The sequence below is a fragment of the Haliotis rufescens genome, unplaced genomic scaffold (genome assembly GCF_023055435.1).
Source record: "Haliotis rufescens isolate VD_foot unplaced genomic scaffold, xgHalRufe1.0.p SCAF_4, whole genome shotgun sequence".
NCBI lineage: Eukaryota > Metazoa > Mollusca > Gastropoda > Lepetellida > Haliotidae > Haliotis > Haliotis rufescens.
The window spans coordinates 33,857,387-33,882,220 of record NW_025964112.1 but is presented as its reverse complement, the minus strand read 5'-3'; the positions used below and the strand labels follow the sequence as shown (position 1 = coordinate 33,882,220).

The following is a 24,834-nucleotide window of genomic DNA, read 5'->3' as shown; positions in this document are numbered from 1 at the left end:
CAATCAGACACAGACCCATCAAGGGACATAACAATCAGACACAGTTCCATCAAGGGATGTAACTCTGTCTTTGTGGGATTTCTTAAGGAACGCATGAGCAGATCAGACAATAAAATAAAATAACAAACATTTGCCACAAAGGTGGCTAACTCCCCCACAGAGATTAGGGAAGAATAACTGGTGAGGATAGATTGTTTTATATGTTCTGCTACAGTCTACTGGTCATTTGAATGATTCACCTGATTTGTGCTAAATCTATGGTGTAATTAAACTCTACCTAGTCACCACATTGAAACACATAAAATAGATCTTAAATGTGTGGTTTTATTCTCATTTGGATAGCCCATTCAAATACAAACTGTAAAGGTATATTTGTTTTCTGTTGTGAGATGTTACCAAACCTTAACTATCATTATCAGGTGTACATAGTATTTAAAGCACTATTGACCAAGTTTACTGCTACATATAACTGCTCACAGTCACCTGACTGCCAAATCTTACCCAATCGTGACCATGTGATCAAAACTCAATGATGATGTTCATCGCTAGCACGATGGACAGTTCTTGAAAAGCACACTTTACAATTTTTGTCGTTACTGTTTGTAATATTCCTTATCACCAGAATGGCTTGTTTTTCCTTTATTTTAGGAGCACACATCCAATTATCTTCATTAACTAATCATCGTGATATTTTGGGTTTCTATTTCAAGTGGTGAGGACAATGGATGACTGGGCCACCTGTGCCCCTCCAATAGCTGGAAATACAACTTCTCTGCAGGTAACAGTACAAACTATAAAAAGAAGAATTCTTTTGGTTTGTGCTCCACTGTGGGTATAGGTGGTGCCCATCACCTGTGAACTTTCACCTTTGTTGTGACAACTCTGTCTGATCTAAACCATATTTCAGTATATCTTGTGATATGACCTTTGAACTTCAAAATGACCAATTTTGCTGGTAACTGAACCTGTCTCTTAAGAGAGACAATAAATCAAATTTGCTAAAAAATCAATTCATATTTATTGCAGTTATTATCCAGAAACCATAAATGGCGACTGGATGAAGGACGAAACTATTGTACAGGCTGTAATGGCCCCTGACCAGGTAAGTTGATTAGCAGCAACAGCTGATACAGCCGTGGATTAATGGCTGGATTAATGGGAGTGGGCATGAAGCAGGTGAGTGGAGGTCAATACACTTCACAATAGGACTATAGAGGGAGAAAACTGACAGCTTTCAATTTCATCAGAATGATGGAATACAGTCAAATCCTCTTAAATAAAATATGCTGTTGGTTGGAAAACTATAGGTAATTCAAAATTGCATAAAAATAATAATTATTAATGTTTCCCATCTTTAGATGCATAAAAAAACTACAAATTTATGAAATTAATAGCAAATCAACTGGTAAACAAAATGTGTTGAGATACCTACCCCTACCCCCACCCTCCACTCCTTTTGAAAATCAAATGGACCAAATGACAAAACAAACTTCCAGAAACTTCCAGAAACAACAAAATATAAGAAAAAACAAAATATACAGAAAGTATCTGATTATTGTTCTCAAATGCCTCTTATGCAGCCAAACATGTGTCAAATGTGTAAGTAGTCCTGTAACAGTTGTCTCCCCTGCCCTCTACAAAATATCTTATGGGTGCTTCTTTCAATAGCATTTCATATTGACTCTTGCAGACATAACTCATAATGAAAGCTCAAAATTACTTTTTTTAATAAAATTAAACATGTAGCCAATATGTTGAATGCTTCATTAATTCATTGTCATGAAATTCATCTTTTGTTATTCAATGCATCCATCTACTCAGACTTCTTGAACTCAAGATAAATCCATGTAATTTTGTGCCAATGCAATCTCAAACTTTCTTGTTTGTTTGTTTGTGTTTGTTTGTTTAATGCCACACTCAGCAATATTCCATCTAAATGACGGCAGTCTGTGACTGATATCATGAGGATTGATCTGATGATGTGCAATTGTCCCTGACAGTAACAGATTTTACATATATCTTGTATTTGACATATTAAGTATTTTAGTTTTATTACTTTTAAGGATTTGAGCTAGTATGATGTAAATAAATAATAAAAGAATGCTCTTTCAATCAGTTTTACTCATCTTATTTTATCTTATTGCTCAGCCTACTTCAAACAATTACAAATAGTCACAGTCCCTTCACTATAAGCATGTTTACTGCATGATTAGTTTGTAAAATTCACACTCTAGGCCCTGTCTAACACAATAGCCTAATCACTTTCCCAACTCAAACCCTTTTGTCTTTAAATGGCTATTTTGGGTATTTAGCCGAGCTGTACAATGGACACTTCAGAATGTCTTGGGTGAGGTGAAATGGGGATTACACTTATATTACACTTATTGGTGTGCGTGCGTGCTTGCTTGTCATTCTGATGCCGATTTATAGTGCTAGCTCACTGAGATACCATGCCGCAGTTTAACATGAATACGCCACTCAGACACAGTGTACTGACCAGTCCTTGTTTTAGCCCCTTAATGCCAAGAGTCAGGCAGGGTAACAACAAGTACTAAAATGAGTGTTTAAACGTGAATACACACGACTGTGGATTTGTGATTCCTATTTAATTTCTTCAAACAATCAATTAATAATCATAAATTCATAATTATAAACATTAAACTAAATGTGATATAAGAAATTTACCATAGCTCACACATGCTACAAGCGGTTAGGTTCAGCAAACATGCATGTGAAGAAAGAATGAAGGTTAGCATGAATGAATGAAGCATTTCTTAGTATTGCTTTATCATGCTCAGCTATACTTGTATATATGATATTATAAGTCGTGGAATAAAACCTAACAAGCTACGCATAAAATCACATACCGCGTACACCCCTTGTGATACTGCTACAACACATTCATCTTGCCGACATGTTTCAATCTGCCATTGTAAAAGAATTAAGACAAATTGAAAATTAATAGAAAGCAGCTGTGCTATTGAGCTGAGATTAATTTTCATTGACTTGTAAACAACTTGCAGCTTTTACCTTTGTAGTGGGGAGCAAGTGATTAAGTCTCCAGCTCATAAATCTGTGAGCAGTCTGTTTTCTTCATGGCAAGGTAAAAGGGATTTATTCTCAGAAGTTCAATGTTGACACAAAGTGACTACCAAAATCAGCTTGGTAGTTTTATAGAACCTATCTGAAGTTTAGCATTCACATAAAATATAATGTTAACTTCTCCTCCAATGGGCGTTGTGGATTTAGGCGATTATATCAGCAAGTTGGGTGTCAATATGCGTGCAAACCTCCTACAACTTAAGCTTCCCTCATTTTTTCCCAGATTCTTCAATCTCATGAATTTAACCTGATATCATTCAACTGTTTGGCAACTATATTTCAACATGTGACTGATATTTACATCCAGTAAATAGCTCCTACTGCACTCAACTCTCTATAAGCATCTCACATTTAACCCGACACAGCTCACTGAGAGCAACAAAACTATTTTTCTCACTGTGGTAGATGCAAAACTTCACTCAGAAAATAGACTGCTCTGAACTGATAGATGCACCAGTAAAATCTATTTTCTCTGCTGCAACTGCATCTAGAGACATGCAAGAGGGAGATGAAAATGTTCAGTGGTAGAGCACATTATAATCCTCTTACTTATTATTATGGTTGGTTTATAAAACAAACCCAAAACCCACTGAATTTAGAAAATAGTCTTTTCACTGTAATTATTTGTGGGTGTATACATGCAGAGATTCAACCACCTACATTGAATATTGGGCCAAAATATTTATAAACCGAACTAACAACACATACAAGGCCTTAAAGCAGTTGAAGCTTCAGAATTAATTCAAAATTTAGGTGAGGTGAGGTGAAATTGGGTTTTACGTCGCGTCCAAGATTATTGCACTTATATAGCGACGTGCATGTATGTGTGCGTGTTTGTGTGGTTGCTTTTACTAGATCGGACTGATGCCGATTTATAGTGCTAGCTCACTGAGATACCATGCCGCAGTTTAACATGAATACCCCACTCAGACACAGTATACTGACTCAGAGGTGACCAGGCCTTGTTTTAGCCCCTTAATGCCGAGCGCCAGACAGGATAACAACAAGTACCATCTTTTAACGTCTATTGGTATGACGCGGTCGGGGATGGAACCCCGGACCTTCTGCTCTCCGGGCGGACGCTCTACCTGTCAACCGCGGTGGCGGTCTTAAATATGTGGGAAAGCAGAGACGCAGTATATGTAGATATATATGTTACAGTGAATGTTTATAATCAGGCAATATGTATATTAACTGATTCACTCAGGCACTGTATATATTGACTGAAAAATGAGACTGGAGTTTCAGGTTGACTGAAATGAATTGTACTATGTTCTGTTTGTTGTTTAACGTCGTACTCAGCTATATTCCAATCATATGACGGCGGTCTGTAAATAATTGTATCTGGACGAGACAATCCAGTGATTTACATCATGAGCATCAATCTTCGCACTTGGGATACGATGATATGCATCAACCAAGTCAGTGAGTCTGATCACCCGATCCCATTAGTCGCCTCCGACGCCAAGCATGGGTTGCTGAAGACCTTACTAACCCATAATCTTCACAGGACCAAACAGATATGTAGATAAAGAAGGGCTCAACATGTTTCCTTCCTTCCCTACTTCACTGTACACAACCAACACACAGTCCTACCATCCTACCTACATCCATCCTCACAGTGAATCACTTCCATGGACAGTTTAGGCCTTAATCACTTTAACTTCTTTGATAGGCATTTAGAAGTTGGAGAACAAAGTAAGGATAGGATATATGGATGAACTACTTCTTATTACAATTAAAGAGACGTTTTGGTGTAGGTTCTAACACCGTTATCAAGCAAGTGATATACAGAGTATGGTTGACAAGTATATCTACAGGTAGGAGGCAATGTTTATGCAGTAGAGTAGATATCAGATGGTGTTATACAGGAGTGGAGAAGCCTGCTATGTACACAAAAGGGTAGAAATGACAATCATCAGTGACCAGTTTGTAATAAAAACTTCTTCTTTTTTCTAAATATTAAATTAGGATGAAAATCTAATAATTTATTGTGGCCTTATTCATGAAACATACTAACTAGTGTCTCCATTCATATCCACACATACTTACATTGGACAATTTTTTTACCTGAATACCAAAACATCACAACCCCAACAACGATTCTGAATGCATATTCCTCCTTAAGATCTCTGTCTGCCGTCATCCCAGGGTCTAATGATGGAGAGTAGCGACATCACCTTGAATGTCATGGTGAATTAAACACTCTCCACATCTAACAATTACACCTCTCCACATCTATCAATTACACACTCTCCACATCTAACAATTACACCTCTCCACATCTAACAATTACACCTCTCCACATCTAACAAGTACACACTCTCCACGTCCAACAATTACACCTCTCCACATCTAACAATTACACACTCTCCACATCTAACAATTACACACTTTCCACATCTAACAATTACACCTCTCCACATCTAACAATTACACACTCTCCACATCTAACAATTACACACTTTCCACATCTAACAATTACACCTCTCCACATCTAACAATTACACCTCTCCACATCTAACAATTACACCTCTCCACATCTAACAATTACACCTCTCCACATCCAACAATTACACCTCTCCACATCCAACAATTACACCTCTCGACATCTAACAATTACACCTCTCCACATCTAACAATTACACCTCTCCACATCTAACAATTACACCTCTCCACATCTATCAATTACACCTCTCCACATCCAACAATTACACCTCTCCACATCCAACAATTACACCTCTCCACATCTAACAATTACACCTCTCCACACCTAACAATTACACCTCTCCACATCCAACAATTACACCTCTCGACATCTAACAATTACACCTCTCCACATCCAACAATTACACCTCTCCACATCTAACAATTACACCTCTCGACATCTAACAATTACACCTCTCCACATCCAACAATTACACCTCTCCACATCTAACAATTACACCTCTCCACATCTAACAATTACACCTCTCCACATCCAACAATTACACCTCTCCACATCCAACAATTACACCTCTCGACATCTAACAATTACACCTCTCCACATCTAACAATTACACCTCTCCACATCTAACAATTACACCTCTCCACATCCAACAATTACACCTCTCCACATCCAACAATTACACCTCTCCACATCTAACAATTACACCTCTCCACATCTAACAATTACACCTCTCCACACCTAACAATTACACCTCTCCACATCCAACAATTACACCTCTCGACATCTAACAATTACACCTCTCCACATCTCCAAATCAGATTAAAGGTACAATCAGCTGTATGCGAGCTCAAGTTGACATGAACAAAATGTGTGTTTTTTTAAGCTATCACTTAAAACATATTTCATTCCTTGAACACACTAACACTGTCCTGACCACAGAAAAAAGGCAAGTTGTCAGCCATATGACCAACCATGTCTGATTATTTCATGTCCAGATTTCAAACTTTTCCTAAACTTAACATCAACATTTTCAGTGGATCAAATAGGTTCCTTATCTGACCTTGGCCTTTCTATTTAGCTGCAAGAAACACTTCACACAGATGTATTTCATTCAACTTTCATCAACCTATAATCTGATGCAGTTCTTGCATACTACTTAGCCAACCTGCTTGTTAAATTTCAGCAGCGCGGGTGATTTTAAACAGGGTGGGGGGATTTTAAACATTTCAGTATACAGTGGGGTAAACAGAGCCGGTGGTTTTAAACGTGAAATCCTACAGAAGTGTAAACAAGGCAGGTAATCTTAAATGTCAATAGCTTCATTAATCAAGGACCAAAACAACAAAAGTTTAACACACTGATTCCCAATAGAACATTACACATTATCTAAACATCCGTTTTTTGTATCAAAATGTTTCTATAAAACAAAAATAGCAAATTGTGCAAATTCACTTCAAACTTCCATGCCACAAAAAACACTCAATCAGCTGAGAAAATCTGTAGCTGGACATGCAAGGATTGCCCTTGATGAGGCTTACTATAACGTCAGCCAAGTTAAAACCAGAGTAAACAACAGTCAAAGAAGAACACCATTACCATGCCGCAGTCAGAAACAGGCAACCAATTACTCATTTAATTATCACATACAGGCCATCAAACTTGCAAATTCCACACCAGACAACCAAGTCGTGATAGAGGGTCTTTCAGGAGTCTTTGTTGGGCAATTCAGGCCCAGTATTTGAACCTTGGAGGTCTGTATGAATAATGAGAAGGGAACTTAACCAGCGCTACCTACAAAGATAAAAGTCTTGACTGCTTCTTGGCACTGGTGGAGAACTAGCATGGAATCTATGGGAGGGAATTACCATATATAGATTGTATATGTTATGTGCTAATAATTGTACAGTTATCTCCTTCATAAAACACATAGTTCCTGTCATGTAGATTAGGATTTGTTGATGCCACTGTAGTTACAGTTTTCATAGATTCATAAAACTTTTCTGAATGTTTTTGTCACGAATAGCCACTGTCTGAGGTGTTAAGTTGGAAGATTTTGTTAAAAGGTCAAGGAGGGAGTTTGTTTATTAGGTTGTGTATGATGAACATGGAGAACAATAGTCCAATCTTCATCTGGAATTTGGTGTGTAATCCAGACTTTATAGTGCTAGCCCACTGAGCTGCCGTGCCACAGTTTAACATGGATACCCCACTCACACATATTCTACCGATTCTAATCCGACCAGTACTTGATGTATGCCCTTAATGGTGAGGGCCAGGAAGGGTAAAAAGAAGTTCAAGTACCAAGTATACCTTTTGGTATGATGCAGCCAGGGGATAGAGCCGATGGCCTTTAGCTCTCCGGGCAGGTGCTCTACCACCAGACCACGGAGGCGGTCTCAAGTACCAAGTATACCTTTTGGTATGATGCAGCCAGGGGATAGAGCTGAGGGCCTTTAGCTCTCCGGGCAGGTGCTCTACCACCAGACCACGGAGGCGGTCTCAAGTACCAAGTATACCTTTTGGTATGATGCAGCCAGGGGATAGAGCCGAGGGCCTTTAGCTCTCCGGGCAGGTGCTCTACCACCAGACCACGGAGGCGGTCTCAAGAACCTAGTATATCTTTTGATGCATGTCTTGTGTGCAGGACACTGACACGTGTTACAAACACCTTCCACCATGTATGCAATATACAACACAGGAGCATGTCAGTGTCTTGTGTGCAGGACTCTGACACGTGTTACAAACACCTTCCACCATGTATGCAATATACAACACAGGAGCATGTCAGTGTCTTGTGTACATGACACTGACAAGTGTTACAAACACCCTGTATGCAATATACAACACAGGAGCATGTCGATGTCTATAGTGCAGGACACTGACACATGTTACAGACACCTTCCACCATGTATGCAATATACAACACAGGAGCATGTCAGTGTCTTGTGTACATGACACTGACAAGTGTTACAAACACCCTGTATGCAATATACAACACAGGAGCATGTCAGTGTCTTGTGTGCATGACACTGACAAGTGTTACAAACACCCTGTATGCAATATACAACACAGGAGCATGTCGATGTCTATAGTGCAGGACACTGACACATGTTACAGACACCTTCCACCATGTATGCAATATACAACACAGGAGCATGCTAGTGTCTTGTGTGCATGAAATTGACATATTATTGTTTGATCCAGCAAGTGCCTGCAGCACACTACGCCTTACACAGGAATATTGTAGATATTGAAGACCTGACAACAATGTTGGAAACTGCATGCAAGCGTGTAACAGACAATGTTTGTAACCTATCTGAAGCCAAATCCTGCCAATCCTGTAACCCTGATGTCCATAATGATAACAGTATGCTGAAAACTTGCATAAACGGTACTAGCCTTATTACCACATTCATCGGTGTATATATACAGCCTATTAACATCAGTGTCAGCAAGGCTGATATCCAAACCCTTGTAGATTACACTAATATCAGTGGAGGATATTGGAAAATGTCCATGATTAGACCAGCTCTACTGTTTACAACTGGGATACATTTCATTATGATGGTTTGCGATTCATAAACCTGTTGTCATTCAGTGATTGATTTCTTAGATTGATTCCATGCATAACTTCGCAGCCATTGTGGGCGCCAAATTTCCAGTTTATTTAATTTTGAGTGAAAGCAAACAGTGACCTTTTCTGCTAATCCCTCTGTTATCTTCATACTGGAGAGTGAATGAGTCAGCAAGCTAGCTGTTACACAGATTTGAACAGTATCTCATTTATATCACTGCATGTCAGTTTAATGGTGGAGGAAAGCCCAAAGTGATTCAGGTTTTAGATTGACATTGATCCCTTTTGTGAAACCAACGAGTATGTTGCTGACAAACCAAGGATGATAATCAGTGATTAGCTTATATTTGGACATCAATCTGAAAATGAATTGTTCAACAATAGATGACTGCATCATCCATGCCAATGGAGAATGGAAGATAAGAGCTAACATTTTTGATGAAATTCAACTTCAGTCTATTCCCTTCACTTTAAAGTTAAACTGGGAGCCAGGCAGCGTAACAGCAAGTACCATCTTTTTATGTCTTTTGGTATGACGTGGCTGGGAATTGAACCACTAACCTTCCGCTCTCCTGGTAGACGTTCTATCCACTAGACCATGCAGTCGGTTCAAACAAAACAAGATGTTTGAATTATGTCAGCAAGACTCCTACACTGTGATATCCACTTCATTTTCCCAAATGCATGTTAACAAATTGATGTTCTTCATAATTAGTAGCACTAAAGAACCACATGTTGGTCTAAAAAACACAGATAAACAGCCAAGGGCTCTGTAGCTCACCTCTCTTCATCAAGAGGAACAACAATCAATGCAATTGGTTAAAAAAGATGTGGGGAAAACATGCCACAGTGTTGAAACTTACATACTAGCCACATTATGTCAATAAAGGCCAAAATAGTTTTTGTTTAAATTGGTTGCCATAGAAACAAGACTAAACTATGGATAAACATGAAGTCAAGCGTAAAGGGAGTGTTAGTGGAATCATCCATGCCAAGTTTCAGCTTGATTGCCCGATGGTTCCAGAGAAGAATTTCATTATATAGAATTCAATACTGGATGATGGATTGGCACCAACATCACAAGAGATGAACTGAACATGTCTGTATTAGGGTCCACATTTCGCAGTTACAGTGGACACACACAGAAGGAGTTCAATATGTAAGGAAAAGCTGCTGATGTTGAATAGCATCCCAAGACAGATGATGGTTGATGAATCTCTACAAGCTTACAGGCCCTACTTCACATGTTTGTACAGTGAAACCTCATTAATCTGGACCCTGCTGGACCAGATACGCTCCTTCCCAGACAGCTACCGTCAGGAATGGCTACCTATACTACCAAAAGATGTTGAGGACCACCTGATTCTTTCTTCTTATTATTATAGTTAATCTGAAATGGCATGGTCTTTAACTTTTCTTTACTGGTATATACACAAAGGACATTACACATACTATGTTAAGACCACAATAAATAAGATTGTTGCATAGTGAGGCATGCAGGGTTAATAATTACTTTTTTTATGGCTTTCTCTGGAAATTTGTCTCTTGGAATGGTCCCTCCCAGATTAGCCAGGTTTTCACTGGATCACATTTAATTTTACTCTCTTGGTCGTAAATATTTAAAATCAAATATCCATTTTGTATAATTGACATGGTACAAGCATCTCTTTATATTATCTTTGCTGATAAAGTGAGGATCAATATCTATTAAAAACAAAAGGAATTACAAGAAAATTACAGTCACAAGATTTTTGTCAGACTTATTTGCCATAAAACACGAATAATGAAATATATTTCTAAACGTGTCAGTCACACAGGCAGATCAAAGGGCAAACTTGGTTGGGCAGTACCCAATCAATTACCAATATTTTCAAAAGCAATGTTTGAATCTAATGACCCAGCTTTTTCTGCAAATGCTCAAAGCAAGACTTAAATGCTTCGATAAAACACTCATCTGAAACTTCAAAGAGATACAGATTGACTTATGAAACAATATTTAGACATCAAACTGCTCAAATTGGATTTCTCCTCACAACAGGTCAATATAGCAAGACTGAATTTCTTCAGTATTACTTTTTGTTTATTATCACATAACATTTAGAGTTACATGCCCTTGTCATATTCAATCATACAAACAAGACAAATATTGTAATGTAGACAGAAAACAAATATATAGGTTTTAGAATTCAACGTAGTCAGAGATGAATCTGGTTAATGCTGAAAGTAAATAAACTGCACCTCACAACTCACATAGTATTACCGTATTCGACGTAATAAGTGCCCCTCTCTAATAAGCGCCCACGGTGATATTTGCTGATATATTGGCTAGTGAACAATCCCAGTTAGCACCCCTTCTGATTGATCAATGTACAGAAGACTTATTTATTCGCGTATAACACACACTCATGGGCAATTAAATTCTGGAAAAATATATCTGTCGTACATAAACATTTCAGGCTGTCAACATAAACCACGAAATTTATCTCTCAACTCTGTTTTTTTCATCAAAACAATATTCTAATAAGAGCCCCCTATTTATAATTTTGAGAGCGCCCTTGGTGCTTATTACGTCGAATATGGTATTACATTCAGTGTTTCACTCAATCCAGATAAACCAATGGTTGTTACCAGAAGCTAGTTAATTGCCACCAAGGATGCTCGTTTAACAATTATTATATCAGTTATTTGTGTACGGATGATACATATTCATCAGTTATTCAAATCAAATAGCAAAAAAATAATTGTGTTCTTCCTCTGTATAATGGTGTTGACATTACCAATTTTTGTTTTAAAATACAAATATGAAAGGTTCAAGCTGACTCATGTGAAAGTGTTGATTTGAAACCTAAAAGCATAAAGGCAGTTTTTTTCATCATGTTTGTTGCACTAGACATATAGGTTAAGTTTTACCCATCCTTTTTTTATCCTTGATATTGTAACATAAATATGTCTGATAGTTTTTTCTTGTGTTATCGTAAACAAATACCTAAGAATCCAACTTGGGCCAAATCTATTTTTTGTAAACATCCCATGCCAATCACCCAGTTGTGTACATTTCACATAGACACTGTCGTTCACATACAATAGATGCCGACTGGGAATAAATCGGTAATTAACCTCTTGGAAGATTTTCCCCAAAGATCAATCAACCAGGGATTGAGGAGTGTGCATTCCCCAACATGTGGCCTGTATCTACCAGCTGATTAATGTCAATATCATATCTCTTAATCTCTGGCAATCCTATACAAGCAGGAACCAGTGGAAGGAATAGTCTGGGCATCATAAACATGAAATATACAAATTACAGATTTGGTATGATCGATGAAGCTATGAGGTCAAAGACAAAGTCTAGAATTATCTATGGAAATATTCAGCCATTAAGCGCAGGCAAAGTCAGGAAGATTTAACATACACCATGCCCACATCATTGCACTGTTACATCTCTGACAAAGAAAGATACACAATTTATGGAAGTCAGGTTTAGTGTTAAATGTTTATTGTGGCTTAAAGAACAGATATATGTTGTATAAATGTTCTTGGTTGCTGCTGACAGATCCAATGGCATACAGAATTAACATGTCGCCCAACCAGCTACACCATCTGATGTCTGCCTCTACTAAGAGAATAGAATGGGATGTTGGTACTGTTGGCACACTGTTTGCTTTGTTCTGAGGTAATAATTTAGTTCTGAATTTGGTTTCAAAAATAAATTTCAAGAAATGTTGACTGGAATATGCAATCAAGAATGTTTCAGAAAGTATTTCATAATGACATATGATTTGATAATAGAGAGATAGAAAGAGTGATAAAAATGTATGATTGAGTGATAAGGAAATGATGACAGGCAATCAACCAAATCATCGCACTATCCAATTAGTCACCTTCTAAAATAAGACTAGGCTGGTGAAGGTGTAACCTGGAATCATTTGGTCAAGGCTTACATACATATCAGGCCACTGAAATACAACTTAGATAGACCTAATCTGAGCATAAAACCACCTTAACTAACTACTGGTTGAAACAACATGAAAGTGTAGTGGCCAGTCTATATTTCTGGTAACCATGGTAACTGACCTTTGACTCAAAACATTAGAATAGGACAGACCTATCACCATGTTTGATTAGTGAGTGTGCAATCTGGAGTCAAAGTGATGGAAATTCACAGGGCTCTGCTGCCAGCCATTAACTGGAATATTACATTACTATATCACTTTGTACTGGCACCTTCCTAAAACTAACTATGACATTGGTTTTAAGTCTTGACCTGCCTCACTTACATGTGAATACTTTCAAATTGATTTTAAATGTGTTGCATCTGAAACACAACATTAGAGAATTATTGAAAATATGTCATTCAGTGAGTGATTGAGTTTGGTTTAACACTGCTTTGGACAGTATTTCAGTTATATCATGATGTGGCAGCTATATGTGGGAGGAAAGCTTGAAGTGATGCAGGTCTTAAAACATTTACAACTTTGGTAAAACCCACAAGTATAGGCACGGTTGTGACAAACCAAAAATAATAATTAGGATGAATTTTGTTTCAAAAGCTAAAAGAAGGCACGGCTCAGAGTCGCAACTCTCCACAGTAAATATCATGCATCCGAGATGCCTAGGCCACATGTACCCCGACAGTGATGGATTGAATAAATGTGATTTGAAATGCCTTTCAATCATACTATCTGGAAGATTGCCCAATGGGACACTTTGGTTTGACTTCTGAGCATGGTGCTAAAACCAAGGATGTTTAGAGGAGAGAATCTTGGATTCAAACCAACAACCAGTGGATCCTTGCACAGCTAAGGGGTGTAACTCTGCTCAGCAAATTGCAGCAATGTTTACTACTGAGCCACATTGGATAACAATAACAGTATTTCAGTAATATGATGTCATGGAGAAAGGCAAACAAGAGGCAGAGCATAGATGTTTACAATTTCCACATGTGAGACACATACATCAGCAGCCATTGCGACCAATCAATTCCCCATTTCAGGTCAAGTCATAATAACCCTGGATTACCACTGACCCCTTTTACTCAGAAATGTTTCCCACATAAAACACATTATTTTCTTCTTAAAAGAAATTGTAAAGAATAAACAGCCAAGTATGAGGAGTATATAAGGTTTGGAAGAAAATGTCATACTTGGCAATCAGAAGGATCAATGAAATATGCATTGACCACACAGTTATAGACGTAATGCATATGCATGAGGTGCCAAGCTCAGTAGAGCCCCTCTACAAAATAGCAGGCCTGTTGTGTCCAGGAAGGATTAAATGAATAAACATGAGTGGTTGCAGTCAAGGTCTGTAAGCTTTTATGGCTAAGTGGCTTGAAGCTGTGACAGAATTAGGTATTCAATAGGAAGACCCCCATTTATTGGCTTTGACCTTGACTCAGGTTAGGTAACCAGTAGTCCCCCAATTAAACAACCTTGATAGCGCTGCATAACATACAGCCTCCAGTGCAAGTTGCTTTCCTTTACTTCCACAGTTCCATTACAGGTGGCAAGGACTGTGTTGGAAATTTATTGGTTTGTTTTTTTACCTTTAGGTGAACAAATATATTGAGTGTTTTTTATCACAGTTAGATAAGTGAAAGGAAGATTCTATATGAACACATACTTTTGCAATGTTTTGTTTTTTAATACATCATTGTAGATTTATGAAAATGTCTGACAATTCTTTAAGTGATATACATTCTCACATTCCAATGATATCCATTAATGCTTACCAATGATATACTGGGTGCCTCCAATCCATGTTGAGAAGGCTTTCCTCTTTGATTCCGGTGACCCCGGATGTGACCGGGAGTGAAACTGACCATCAGCCCCAATGTCCGACATCGAGTGGTGTGGGAGGTCATCCACATCCGTCACCGTCACGGTGGGTAAGTCTGTCAAAGACTGACTGTTGTTCATCCTCAAAATAGTTCTCTGTTTCTCAATCACAGTCCTTTGAGTTTAGCAGGTCATTTCTTGCATAGATATATGTACAAAATATATGATGACTGACAGACGTATTTCACAAATCATCTGATCCAGTTTCCATCTGTTCTGCAGCTTCAAAACAATGTATATGTCTCAAGCCTTCCAATTATAATTGCACACTTCCTGCAACAAGAACAAACTCTACACCAGGGCTTCTAATGTAATTTTCATGACACTGACAAGCTAGCTACTTCAATCTTGTAAGGTGTACATTCCAGCATGGAGAACACATTACATGGAACATTATGTCCATGAAACGTCTTCAGATTCCACATATCTACCATCTGATCCATTTACAGACTGATGAACAACACAACCTCCTCACAACCGTCACTCAACCAATACAAGTATGTTATTAATGAAGAGACCTTCAAACTATCCAAAACCAGCAAATGTGATCAACACAGCACAACTTGGACAACTCTGTAAACACCATCAAAACAGAAACAATGAACTCCTCACACTGACAACAGAAGCACTGGAAATGACAAAATAATTAAACAACACTATACAAAAACATGTTAATTTAGTTGGACATGCAGTTATGAAGTCATTACAACACTGTTAGTGTTTAAATCTCCTGCTGTCAGTGTGAAATGTACGCCAACAAGTACATGTCATTAACAATTACATCACTTGTGCTTCTACATTACATAACTGTGCCATGCAAAGCAACCTGAAACTAAGTAACTGGACACATCCCAAAGTAATCTGTCTTCAAGACCTGGAGAATAAATTGAAAAATAAGTCAAACAAAGTCCAGAATTATTTGGCAAGTCTTGTTTAATTTGTCTCACCTCTGAAATTAAGCATTGATCTGGGCTCCATTTGGATATTTTTCTTTTTTTGCAGATACTAATTTTTAAATAAGAAAACTATATTTCTGGAACTTAACATCAGTCTTACCCTAAAGGTTTGATATAAGGAAACAGTTGCAGCTCCATTACACATGTTTAATAATAATAATAATAATAATAATAATAAAAACAAACAAAAAAAACAAACAAGATTATCTAATGAATTTAATGAGACTGTCCAACACATTGTTAGTGGATGCCCAGCTTTGGCACAAACGCAGTATTTTAAACGACATGATGGTGTAGCGCGATCATTTTATTACTGTTCTTCTTCGACATGCTTGTGGTTTTGACACAGAGGTCCACCCATGGTACGACCTGGAATATGTAGAGGGCGTCATGGAAAATGATAAATATAAAATTCCTGATCTTGTCCTTTTTGATAAATCCAATGAACTCATTTATATCATTGCATTTTCTGTCCCTTTTGACACTAATGTGATTGACAAGATTAGGGGAAAACATGGCAAATATGCAGACCTCGCTTTCGAAATGTCACGCTTGCATCCCAAGTACCAAGTTGTCCGACTCCCCTTTGTTCTCGGTGCCTTAGGTTTGGTACCTCCCAATCTGTTGACTGACATTGGGAGAATACCCAGGTTTGCTACCAGGAATACAATCTGGGTAATGCAGAAGGCTGCAGTGTTGGGGAGACTCCGAAAAGTTCTGGGTGGGTTTGACTAGGCAGCGCTTCCTGGGAGAAGTCCCATTCGCTGTCTGGGCTGCGTGTAGAGGGGGCGAGGGCCCTGAGTTGACGATTAGCCTAACCAGCCTGACTGTGCCAGGATCACCCAAACCCTCTTTGCTGCATTTTTTAATTTTAATTTTAATAATAATAATAATAATAATAATAATAATAATAATAATAATCCATAGATACTGAAAATAACAAGTGTGTTTGAGACAGGTCAAATAGTAAAATGTCACTTCATCGATCTATTGCTGAAAAAGAATGATTCTTCAATCAAAGGACATCATTATAAGGGAGCATTATTGTCATTTAAGATAATTCTTACAGGAGAATATTTTCAATCAAATGCTATCATTGAATAGTAGTTTATTTACTTATGGTAATGTCATCATTATTTAAGAATTTACAAGTTTTTAATTAAATAAAAGCACTTCACAGTCCAAGTATTTCATTAACATAGCCCCTGTTCAAAAGGCCTACAGTTAAGACACAGATAACACACAAGCCATGAGGCTTTCTCAACTTAATTAATGTTGTAAGTCCCAATTAAGCCTTGATAATATGGCAGTATATCATAAACTCATGATGGTTAATTAAAGGTTTACATGAGTAGCTTAAGATTTATATTATCCAAGATGACATTCAGGTGAAGGTTGTAGTTAATTAGGACATGTGGCATTGGACACTGGGAAATAATTACTTCAAAATCATTTCACCTTAAAGTTGAAGTTCCCATGACATTGTGACCTTGGACATAAAGTTAATTACAGATGTATGCAAAATGGGTTTGTTTGTTTGGTTTTTTAAGAGTCTGGACCAGACAATCCAGTGATTGACATCATGAGCATCGATCTACGCAATTGGGACCGATGACATGCATCAACCATGTCAGCGAGCCTGACCATTCGATCCCTTGAGTCGCCTTTTAAGACAAGCATAGTCGCCTTTTACATCAAGCATGGGTTGCTGAAGACCTATTCTACCCTAGAACTTCATGGGTCGTATGCAAAATGGGAACAATTGTACACCATGCATTGCCTGTAAAAAGATTACCTCCTACCAATTTTGACAAAATGACCTTAATCTCTGAACTCTTATAACTATGAGGACAAATTCATTTTTTAAGTTACTTTAAGTGATGGATAAAATAATACGTCTCCAGCAGCATACAAATCATCATTCTGAAGAGATAAGCAAACTAGTTTCATAAACATGTCCATGCATGTTATCAGGTAGACAAACTGGAATCTGGCACCATGTCATGATATCAGGAACAATAAAACGCCAAACAGCGAGGCAACAAATAGACACCATGTGCTACATCTCCAGATAGAAGAAAAAGAACCCTTGTGAAAAGAAAATTGGAAATCTTCAAACTGTAAACAAAGTTTGAATTCCCAAACACTCTCTACACAGACAGGTTTCCAGCAGATAACCGTACCATGCACTTCATATCATTTTCCTGTTATTTTAGTTATTTTCATTAGGCGTGTGTTTCTGATATGATGACAGATTTTAGAATGTTCATAGTTTAAACCTTACAATTATTGCAAATAGCTCGGAGTCATGATGGATTTTTTGTGCAACATTTTCCAGAGTAATTTGGAGAGCGGAACACATGCTGTTTATTACGTAGTAAACTGAACATCAGATTCGGTGATGGCAGTATAAAGGCCTGGCATCAAATACGTTCATTGCATGAGGCATCATCAACAATGGCAGCCTGATATCTCCAAGATAGAGGGTGCACAGAATAATATTTACCATAGATATAAATACCAATATAGACTTAATCTTGAATATTATGAATCTATTAAGATAATGTAACATTTGGCAAAAAACAAAAACATATTGAATAAAATCTCTTCCAGACATCCCTCATAAGTTGCTCACCCATAAAGAAGTTATCACCAATACAGAAGACGTTATCGTCAATAGATAATTCCAGTACTGACATTATTGTCAATACTAAAGTTGACATTATCAATACTAAATTTGATAACAAGAGTACTGAAGTTGGAACAAGAATACTAAAGTTGATAACAAGAATACTGAAGTTGATAACAAGAATACTGAAGTTGATAACAAGAATATACTGAGGTTGATAAAAAGAATACAGAAGTTGATAAAAAGAATACTGAAGTTGATAAGAATACTGAAGTTGATAACAAGAATACTGAGGTTGATAAAAAGAATACTGAAGTTGATAAAAAGAATACTGAAGTTGATAACAAGAATACTGAAGTTGATAACAAGAATACTACAGTTGATAACAAGAATACTGAAGTTGATAACAAGAATACTGAGGTTGATAACAATAATACTAAAGTTGATAACAAGAATACTAAATTTGATAAGAATACTGAAGTTGATAACAAGAATACTAAAGTTGATAAAAAGAATACTGAAGTTGATAAAAAGAATACTAAAGTTGATAAAAAGAATACTGAAGTTGATAACAAGAATACTGAGGTCTATAAGAATACTGAAGTTGACAACAAGAATACTGAAGTTGATAAAGTAAGCTACCATTTAAGGGTACCACAGAGACTAAAATTCAAATTCAAATTCAAAACATGAAATCATCAATTTGTAATATAACATTTCTATCAAACTAGGCATATAGAATTTTCACCCCAAGAAATGACTTACACCAATTACATCTTTAAATCAACATTAAAAAGTTTTAAGAAAATATTTGAAACCAAGTTTCACTACATAACTCATTCAATAGGGTAGAAAAGTGTTTCCTGATTTCAGTCATACAAGCATCCAGTAAAGGTTGTCTGTGTGAGGATGTTGGAAGAAGTATCACATGCCTTCGAGCCACCCATGCCCCCAATTAGTATTATTTAGTTATTCACATTATTGATTTGACATACTACTATTGATTTATATTTTATTAGATAGACCTTCATTGCATAACGATAGGTGTAATATAATAATATAATCCTGAGAACGTACTCTTGGCCTCCCAGATGTAGCCAGACAAGTGTTTCCTTTAACTTCTTTTGAGCAGTATATATCAGAAAGATGGAATTGAACAGAAGGAAGAATGCATCAGAAACCTCACTGGTAACAAAATCAAGTGATCATTGATTTCATTTTCTGTTGTCATAGATTAACATAAGGAAACTGGAAATTTCAAGAAAACCATTCATCACCAGTTCCTGAACTACATTCACAGTAGCCAATCTCAATTTCCCAGAAAGGTCATATACAGTTTCACAGGCCAGGATAGTCTTCTTTGATATAAATCATTGATTATTCTTATCTGTAAGCTATAGACACTGGCCTGGCCAAATCTACCACTGGGTTGTCAGTTGGCAATTGTTGTTAATCAGATAATCAAGTAAATACATTCATTATCTCACCAGTGAGTAAGGGAGTGAGGCTGGACTTATGGCGAAAGTATGGCCTCACATGCAGGAACTGCACAGTTGGACGCAGGATTGACACAGTGTGCACTTTGGTTTTTATGTTCATACTTTCATAAACACAAAATAAAAATCAAGTCAGTCAATAAAGAAGTCAAATAATGAATAAATGTGAGTGTGAGTGTGAGTGTGAGTGTGAGTGTGAGTGTGTGTGTGTCTTTGTTCTCAATCTTTTAGGAAACTAATTTTACATTATACTGATATTAGAATCAAGTTTATCCGTGAAAACGAATATTTAGTATAATTTGACCTATTTTGTCTCTGACCACAAACTATTCACAGTAGTTAAATTTTATATTCAGCACTTAATGAGCTAGTGCTTAACCTTCGTTTGTGACATATATATTTTTAGAATCTGTTTGCTGATGATGAACTAATCCTGAATAACAGAAACATGCATCATATCCAACCCTGAGGGGAGCAGGATATTTTTATTTGAACTGTCTACCTACTGAGGGAACCAGCATTAGCAATGCTATATATCGAACTCTACTTTAAGGCACATATATGGAGTGATGTGCTTACGAGCTCTCAATTTATATTTGTTGCGTGGTAATATTTGCTCTTAATTGATATTACTTCTGATATTTCTTTCACATTGTATCATCTTAGGAAAAATGTATCCCTTTCATAACAGATAAAATGCCAGAAATTTGATTATATTTATTATTCTTGACATGGCTATGTGTGAAATAGTGTTCAGCCTTTAATTGTGCTTGTCTTATGAGGACGAATAACATACTGGCTAATCTATTGCATGAACATAAACTGAGACTTAGGGGCACATTTTAGGGGCAGGTGCATAAGGGTGTAACAACTGAACGAACTCTCAACGCATTCACTAGGTCCATGTCCTGATACAAATACATCAATATAGCTCTACACCATCAATAGTATTGAGAAATGTAAAAATACACATATATGATAAATTCTTAACGTTTCATTCATTGTGAATACAAAAAGTTTTGCGAAAATATGTAAGTGGTATTTCTTCGCAATATGTTCATAAATTTAGATTTGATAATAATAATCAGAGAAGCTTCAATTACAGATAGTCACGGCGTCACACCAAGGGCTGCATTAACCTGAACCTGTGGCCTGAATACATCATAATCAAATTACTTTTCTGCACACATCAGAAGATTAATCCTGATTAAATGTTTCTCACAAAACAAGTAATTAATTGGGTAAACATTGTATAGTGCCCTGTGTTTTTGTTACACAGCCTAGAGAAGCCATTTGTGAAATGAGCACTTGATGGATACGGTGGAGCTGCAGCTGTGGTACGTGGGAGACAAGCTTCGTCATCGTGTGGAACGATGCAAGGGATGTTACCATTCTATACTCATCATAGAAAAAACTATTGCAATAGCCACCCCCACAGGTGAAGAATGAGAAAAGACTTTTACTCTTATTGACCCAGAACTTCTACAGCACATTCATACCAACTTTCTACAAGTTACAAGACTTCATCGACAATTCCAGTGCCAGACAAATTGAAAACTGTCTGAGTCGTAGCCAGGAGTGTAAGTATAGCTCTACAGACAGTCAGGCCTTAGATCAATACATTCAGACACATTTTCTATGAGAATATACCAACAGTATAATTTTGATAATTGCAAGTGGTGTGAAAAACTTTTGCCAATAACAAGAATGTAGAAATGGAAGAATTTAAAACGTACATAATGACTTCAATCATTTAAATTGTGTTTAGACGGGATTACTTCAATCTTTTTACATCCTGCATTGGTTGGAATAGATTTGGGTTAGCTATGTTCAGGATACAATCAACATCATACAGCTGCTTATGACTCACTTGTACTGAGGCTGAAACATTTGGTAAGGCTGCTGGAGCTGCCAATATTCTATTGTGCAAGAAATGTTGCACCATGTGCAAGCTCGTGTCCTACACCAACTAACAACTGACAGTCTCTGATAACTATCACCAAGCTATGAGGTATTACTTCATACGTATATCCCCTCTGCAATTTGGAATAAATGTTGTCAAGGAATTGTCCCATTAGTTCCCGAAGGAAGATAATTTGTAATCCACAGCTGTGGCAGGGTAATTACCCAAGATGAAATCTAGGAATAGTATGTGGAGAAAACATGCATTGAGATCTTGCAGTCTTAGGTTTCTGCCATGTTCTATCTACTGTATGATATTAACCAACTGACAAGCATAAAAATAATTAAATGCAAGAACATTGTAACATGACTCCAAATACTTCTTTAACCCTATCAAATTCTTCTTCAACATGAAATGCAGAAGGAGCTGCTGCTCACCATTAGGTAACACATTCTCTTTTTCCTTTTCAGTTTATGGATTCAACTGTCCAGGACCAAACGATATAATAATAGAATATTTTTTATTTGTCTGACCTTTGACTGATTAATGAAATAAACAACTCATGAAATCGGAAAATTTGTTATCTGTTAGTTTCATAAATAATATTGAGTCAAATGAATTTTATAAAGTTTCTGGTCACAGCAAACTATCAACAGAAGCTTCCTCGGACAGATGTAAATATAAACCTTTTTTAGAATTACTATTTAATTTTTATTTTGACTCAGCCAAGATAATTATACAGTAATATACTGTAAATCATGAAATTAATGAAATTAATATGAAAAATGTGAATGTCTTGCTCACATTACTAAAGTGACATAATTTTATCACAGCATATTGGAGTTTATAGTCATGTCAGGTTCACTACACATGGGCCGAAACACTGACATACATAAAGCTCACACGTTGCAAAGTAAGGGCGAGATTCCATGTGTCAAGTTCATCAAGCAGTCATTATAGTCGCCTACCTTCTACCCAGTGTTGTGCATAACTTTTTAAAATGGTGTACATTATATAATTTTGATGTCCAAGGTCTGTGAAGAAATGAGATATTGCTGTGTTAAGTTTGGAAAATTTGTAAACAGAAAGATCAATGTATTTAAAGGCGCAGTCATCAATATGAAGCTTTACCACCCACTGACTGAAAGCATGAGCTACAGTCCACATAAGGACACGCTATCAGCCAAACCTCACAGCCTGACCAGTCTGTCACTCTAGTCAACCCTTTCAACAAGTATGGGATACTGGGGACCTATTTTTCCTGACATTCCCATTGGGTGGCCGGTATCGGTGTTGATGATTATGTGTCATTTTCAGACAATAAGTCTAGATACTGTGATCTTTCCATTGAACATGAAAAAAGCTGGATATAAACATGATTGAGAATCTTATACTGTTTCAACCACAAAAGAAAGATTTTGCTCTTTACTCAAATGTCAATCATTAAAGAGCATGAACCTAACATTGCATCTACAGACAGTGGTATTTCATCATCAGCTTGCTGCTGTAATTGCCACATTATCAAACATACAGCTCAGGCCGGTGACCTTAAGTGCTCTCTTCCCATAACATGAATAGTTTACTACTTGAAGTATGAGAAGGCCCGACTTTATGTTCAGTTGTTCAGTGGGTGAACATTTGTTTGTTTGTTTGTTTGTTTGTTTAACACCGCACTCAGCAATATTCCAGCTATATGACGGCGGTCTGTAAATAATCGAGTCTGGACCAGACAATCCAGTGATTGATATCATGAGCATCGATCCACGCAACTGGGATTGATGACATGCATCAACCAAGTCAGCGAGTCTGACCACCCAATCCAGTTAGTCGCCTCTTACAACAAGCATATAGGGGGTGAACGAGTATAGGTGCTGTCCAACACTATTGTCAGTAATACTAAATAATAATATTGTCCAGGATCTTGTTTATACTCACATATTATAGTTTACATCCCATTTAAGAATCTTTTAAGAAGAGAAGATTGTACCTAATTGGATACAGAAATTTGATATTTGGTCAAATAAGCTGAGGCTTTAACCACTTAGCTACCTCAATTGAACATGTATATTTGATATGAACATGTTTATATAAATTCCCTAACTGATATCTATTTCTCTCAGAGCAGTATTTATATCTGCAATGTTTTGCTTCTTTACCAATCTGGATGTCATTTATGAAATAAAATATGCTGAAACCAATGGGAGTTGAACATGAAAGCAGGACAGGCTCCCATGAACCACTGGGCCAACACTATTCAGATTTTCAGATTTATTGACTAATACAGATCTAAAGTAATCATTATACCCATTTTTATTAATATACCATTGATTTGATCAATGTTGCAGCTTCATGGAAATTTTTAGGGAAAATCACATTGAACTTTCAAATCTATTTTTAAAATTGTAAATGAATAGATAACAACGTTGGTCTCATCCCATGCAAATACTGATTTGATTTTTAAAATAATATTTATCTTCACAATATACATCTCTAAAAACAAAAATGTTTGTCGTTTCATAAACACATAATTTCATTGCTAATGCTATCTTGAGTTCAATAGTAACAACAGTTTATAACTAAGTGTGGGGTACACCTTAGAGTTGAGCAGTCAACTCAAGCTTTCAATTAATGCATGTGACAAAACAAAAACCTTCATCTTCAGCAAAATCACTAAACCATGATGTCCTGCAAGAGCAGGACAAAAGGACGACTCCTGCACGATATTATACTTCAAATAGTTCCAACACATACAAAATGTACAGCAGAAATTGTCAGAAACTGGAACTTACTGATATGAACAAAACATCTGCAACAAATAGACATCACCTGAAGATTCCTGAATCAATACCACAGAATCTACAATCCATACGAAACCAACAGAATCTGTC

General features: G+C 36.9%; 1 protein-coding gene and 1 long non-coding RNA gene across 11 annotated transcripts in view; one reads left to right on the top strand and one right to left on the bottom strand.

Annotated features, from left to right (window-relative positions):
* LOC124152156 (calcium/calmodulin-dependent 3',5'-cyclic nucleotide phosphodiesterase 1A-like) overlaps nucleotides 1-24,834 on the bottom strand; it is a 406,387-nt gene that overhangs the window by 216,408 nt on the left and 165,145 nt on the right. For 5 of the 10 annotated variants that reach the window (XM_048382473.1, XM_048382478.1, XM_048382475.1 and 2 more), the window contains exon 1: nucleotides 14,857-15,959. The exons of 1 other annotated variant lie outside the window; for it this stretch is intronic. In XM_048382473.1, coding sequence (XP_048238430.1) covers nucleotides 14,857-15,043 — 187 coding nt within the window. In that variant the 5' untranslated portion in view covers nucleotides 15,044-15,959. Of the gene's footprint in view, nucleotides 1-14,856; nucleotides 15,961-24,834 lie in introns of those variants that run through there. 4 more of the 10 variants (XM_048382476.1, XM_048382481.1, XM_048382474.1 and 1 more) reach the window with 3 other exon arrangements.
* LOC124152147 lies at nucleotides 1,023-22,996 on the top strand. Its single transcript, XR_006863470.2, has 3 exons — nucleotides 1,023-1,102; nucleotides 21,323-21,623; nucleotides 22,417-22,996. It is a non-coding gene; the product is annotated as an uncharacterized LOC124152147 (long non-coding RNA).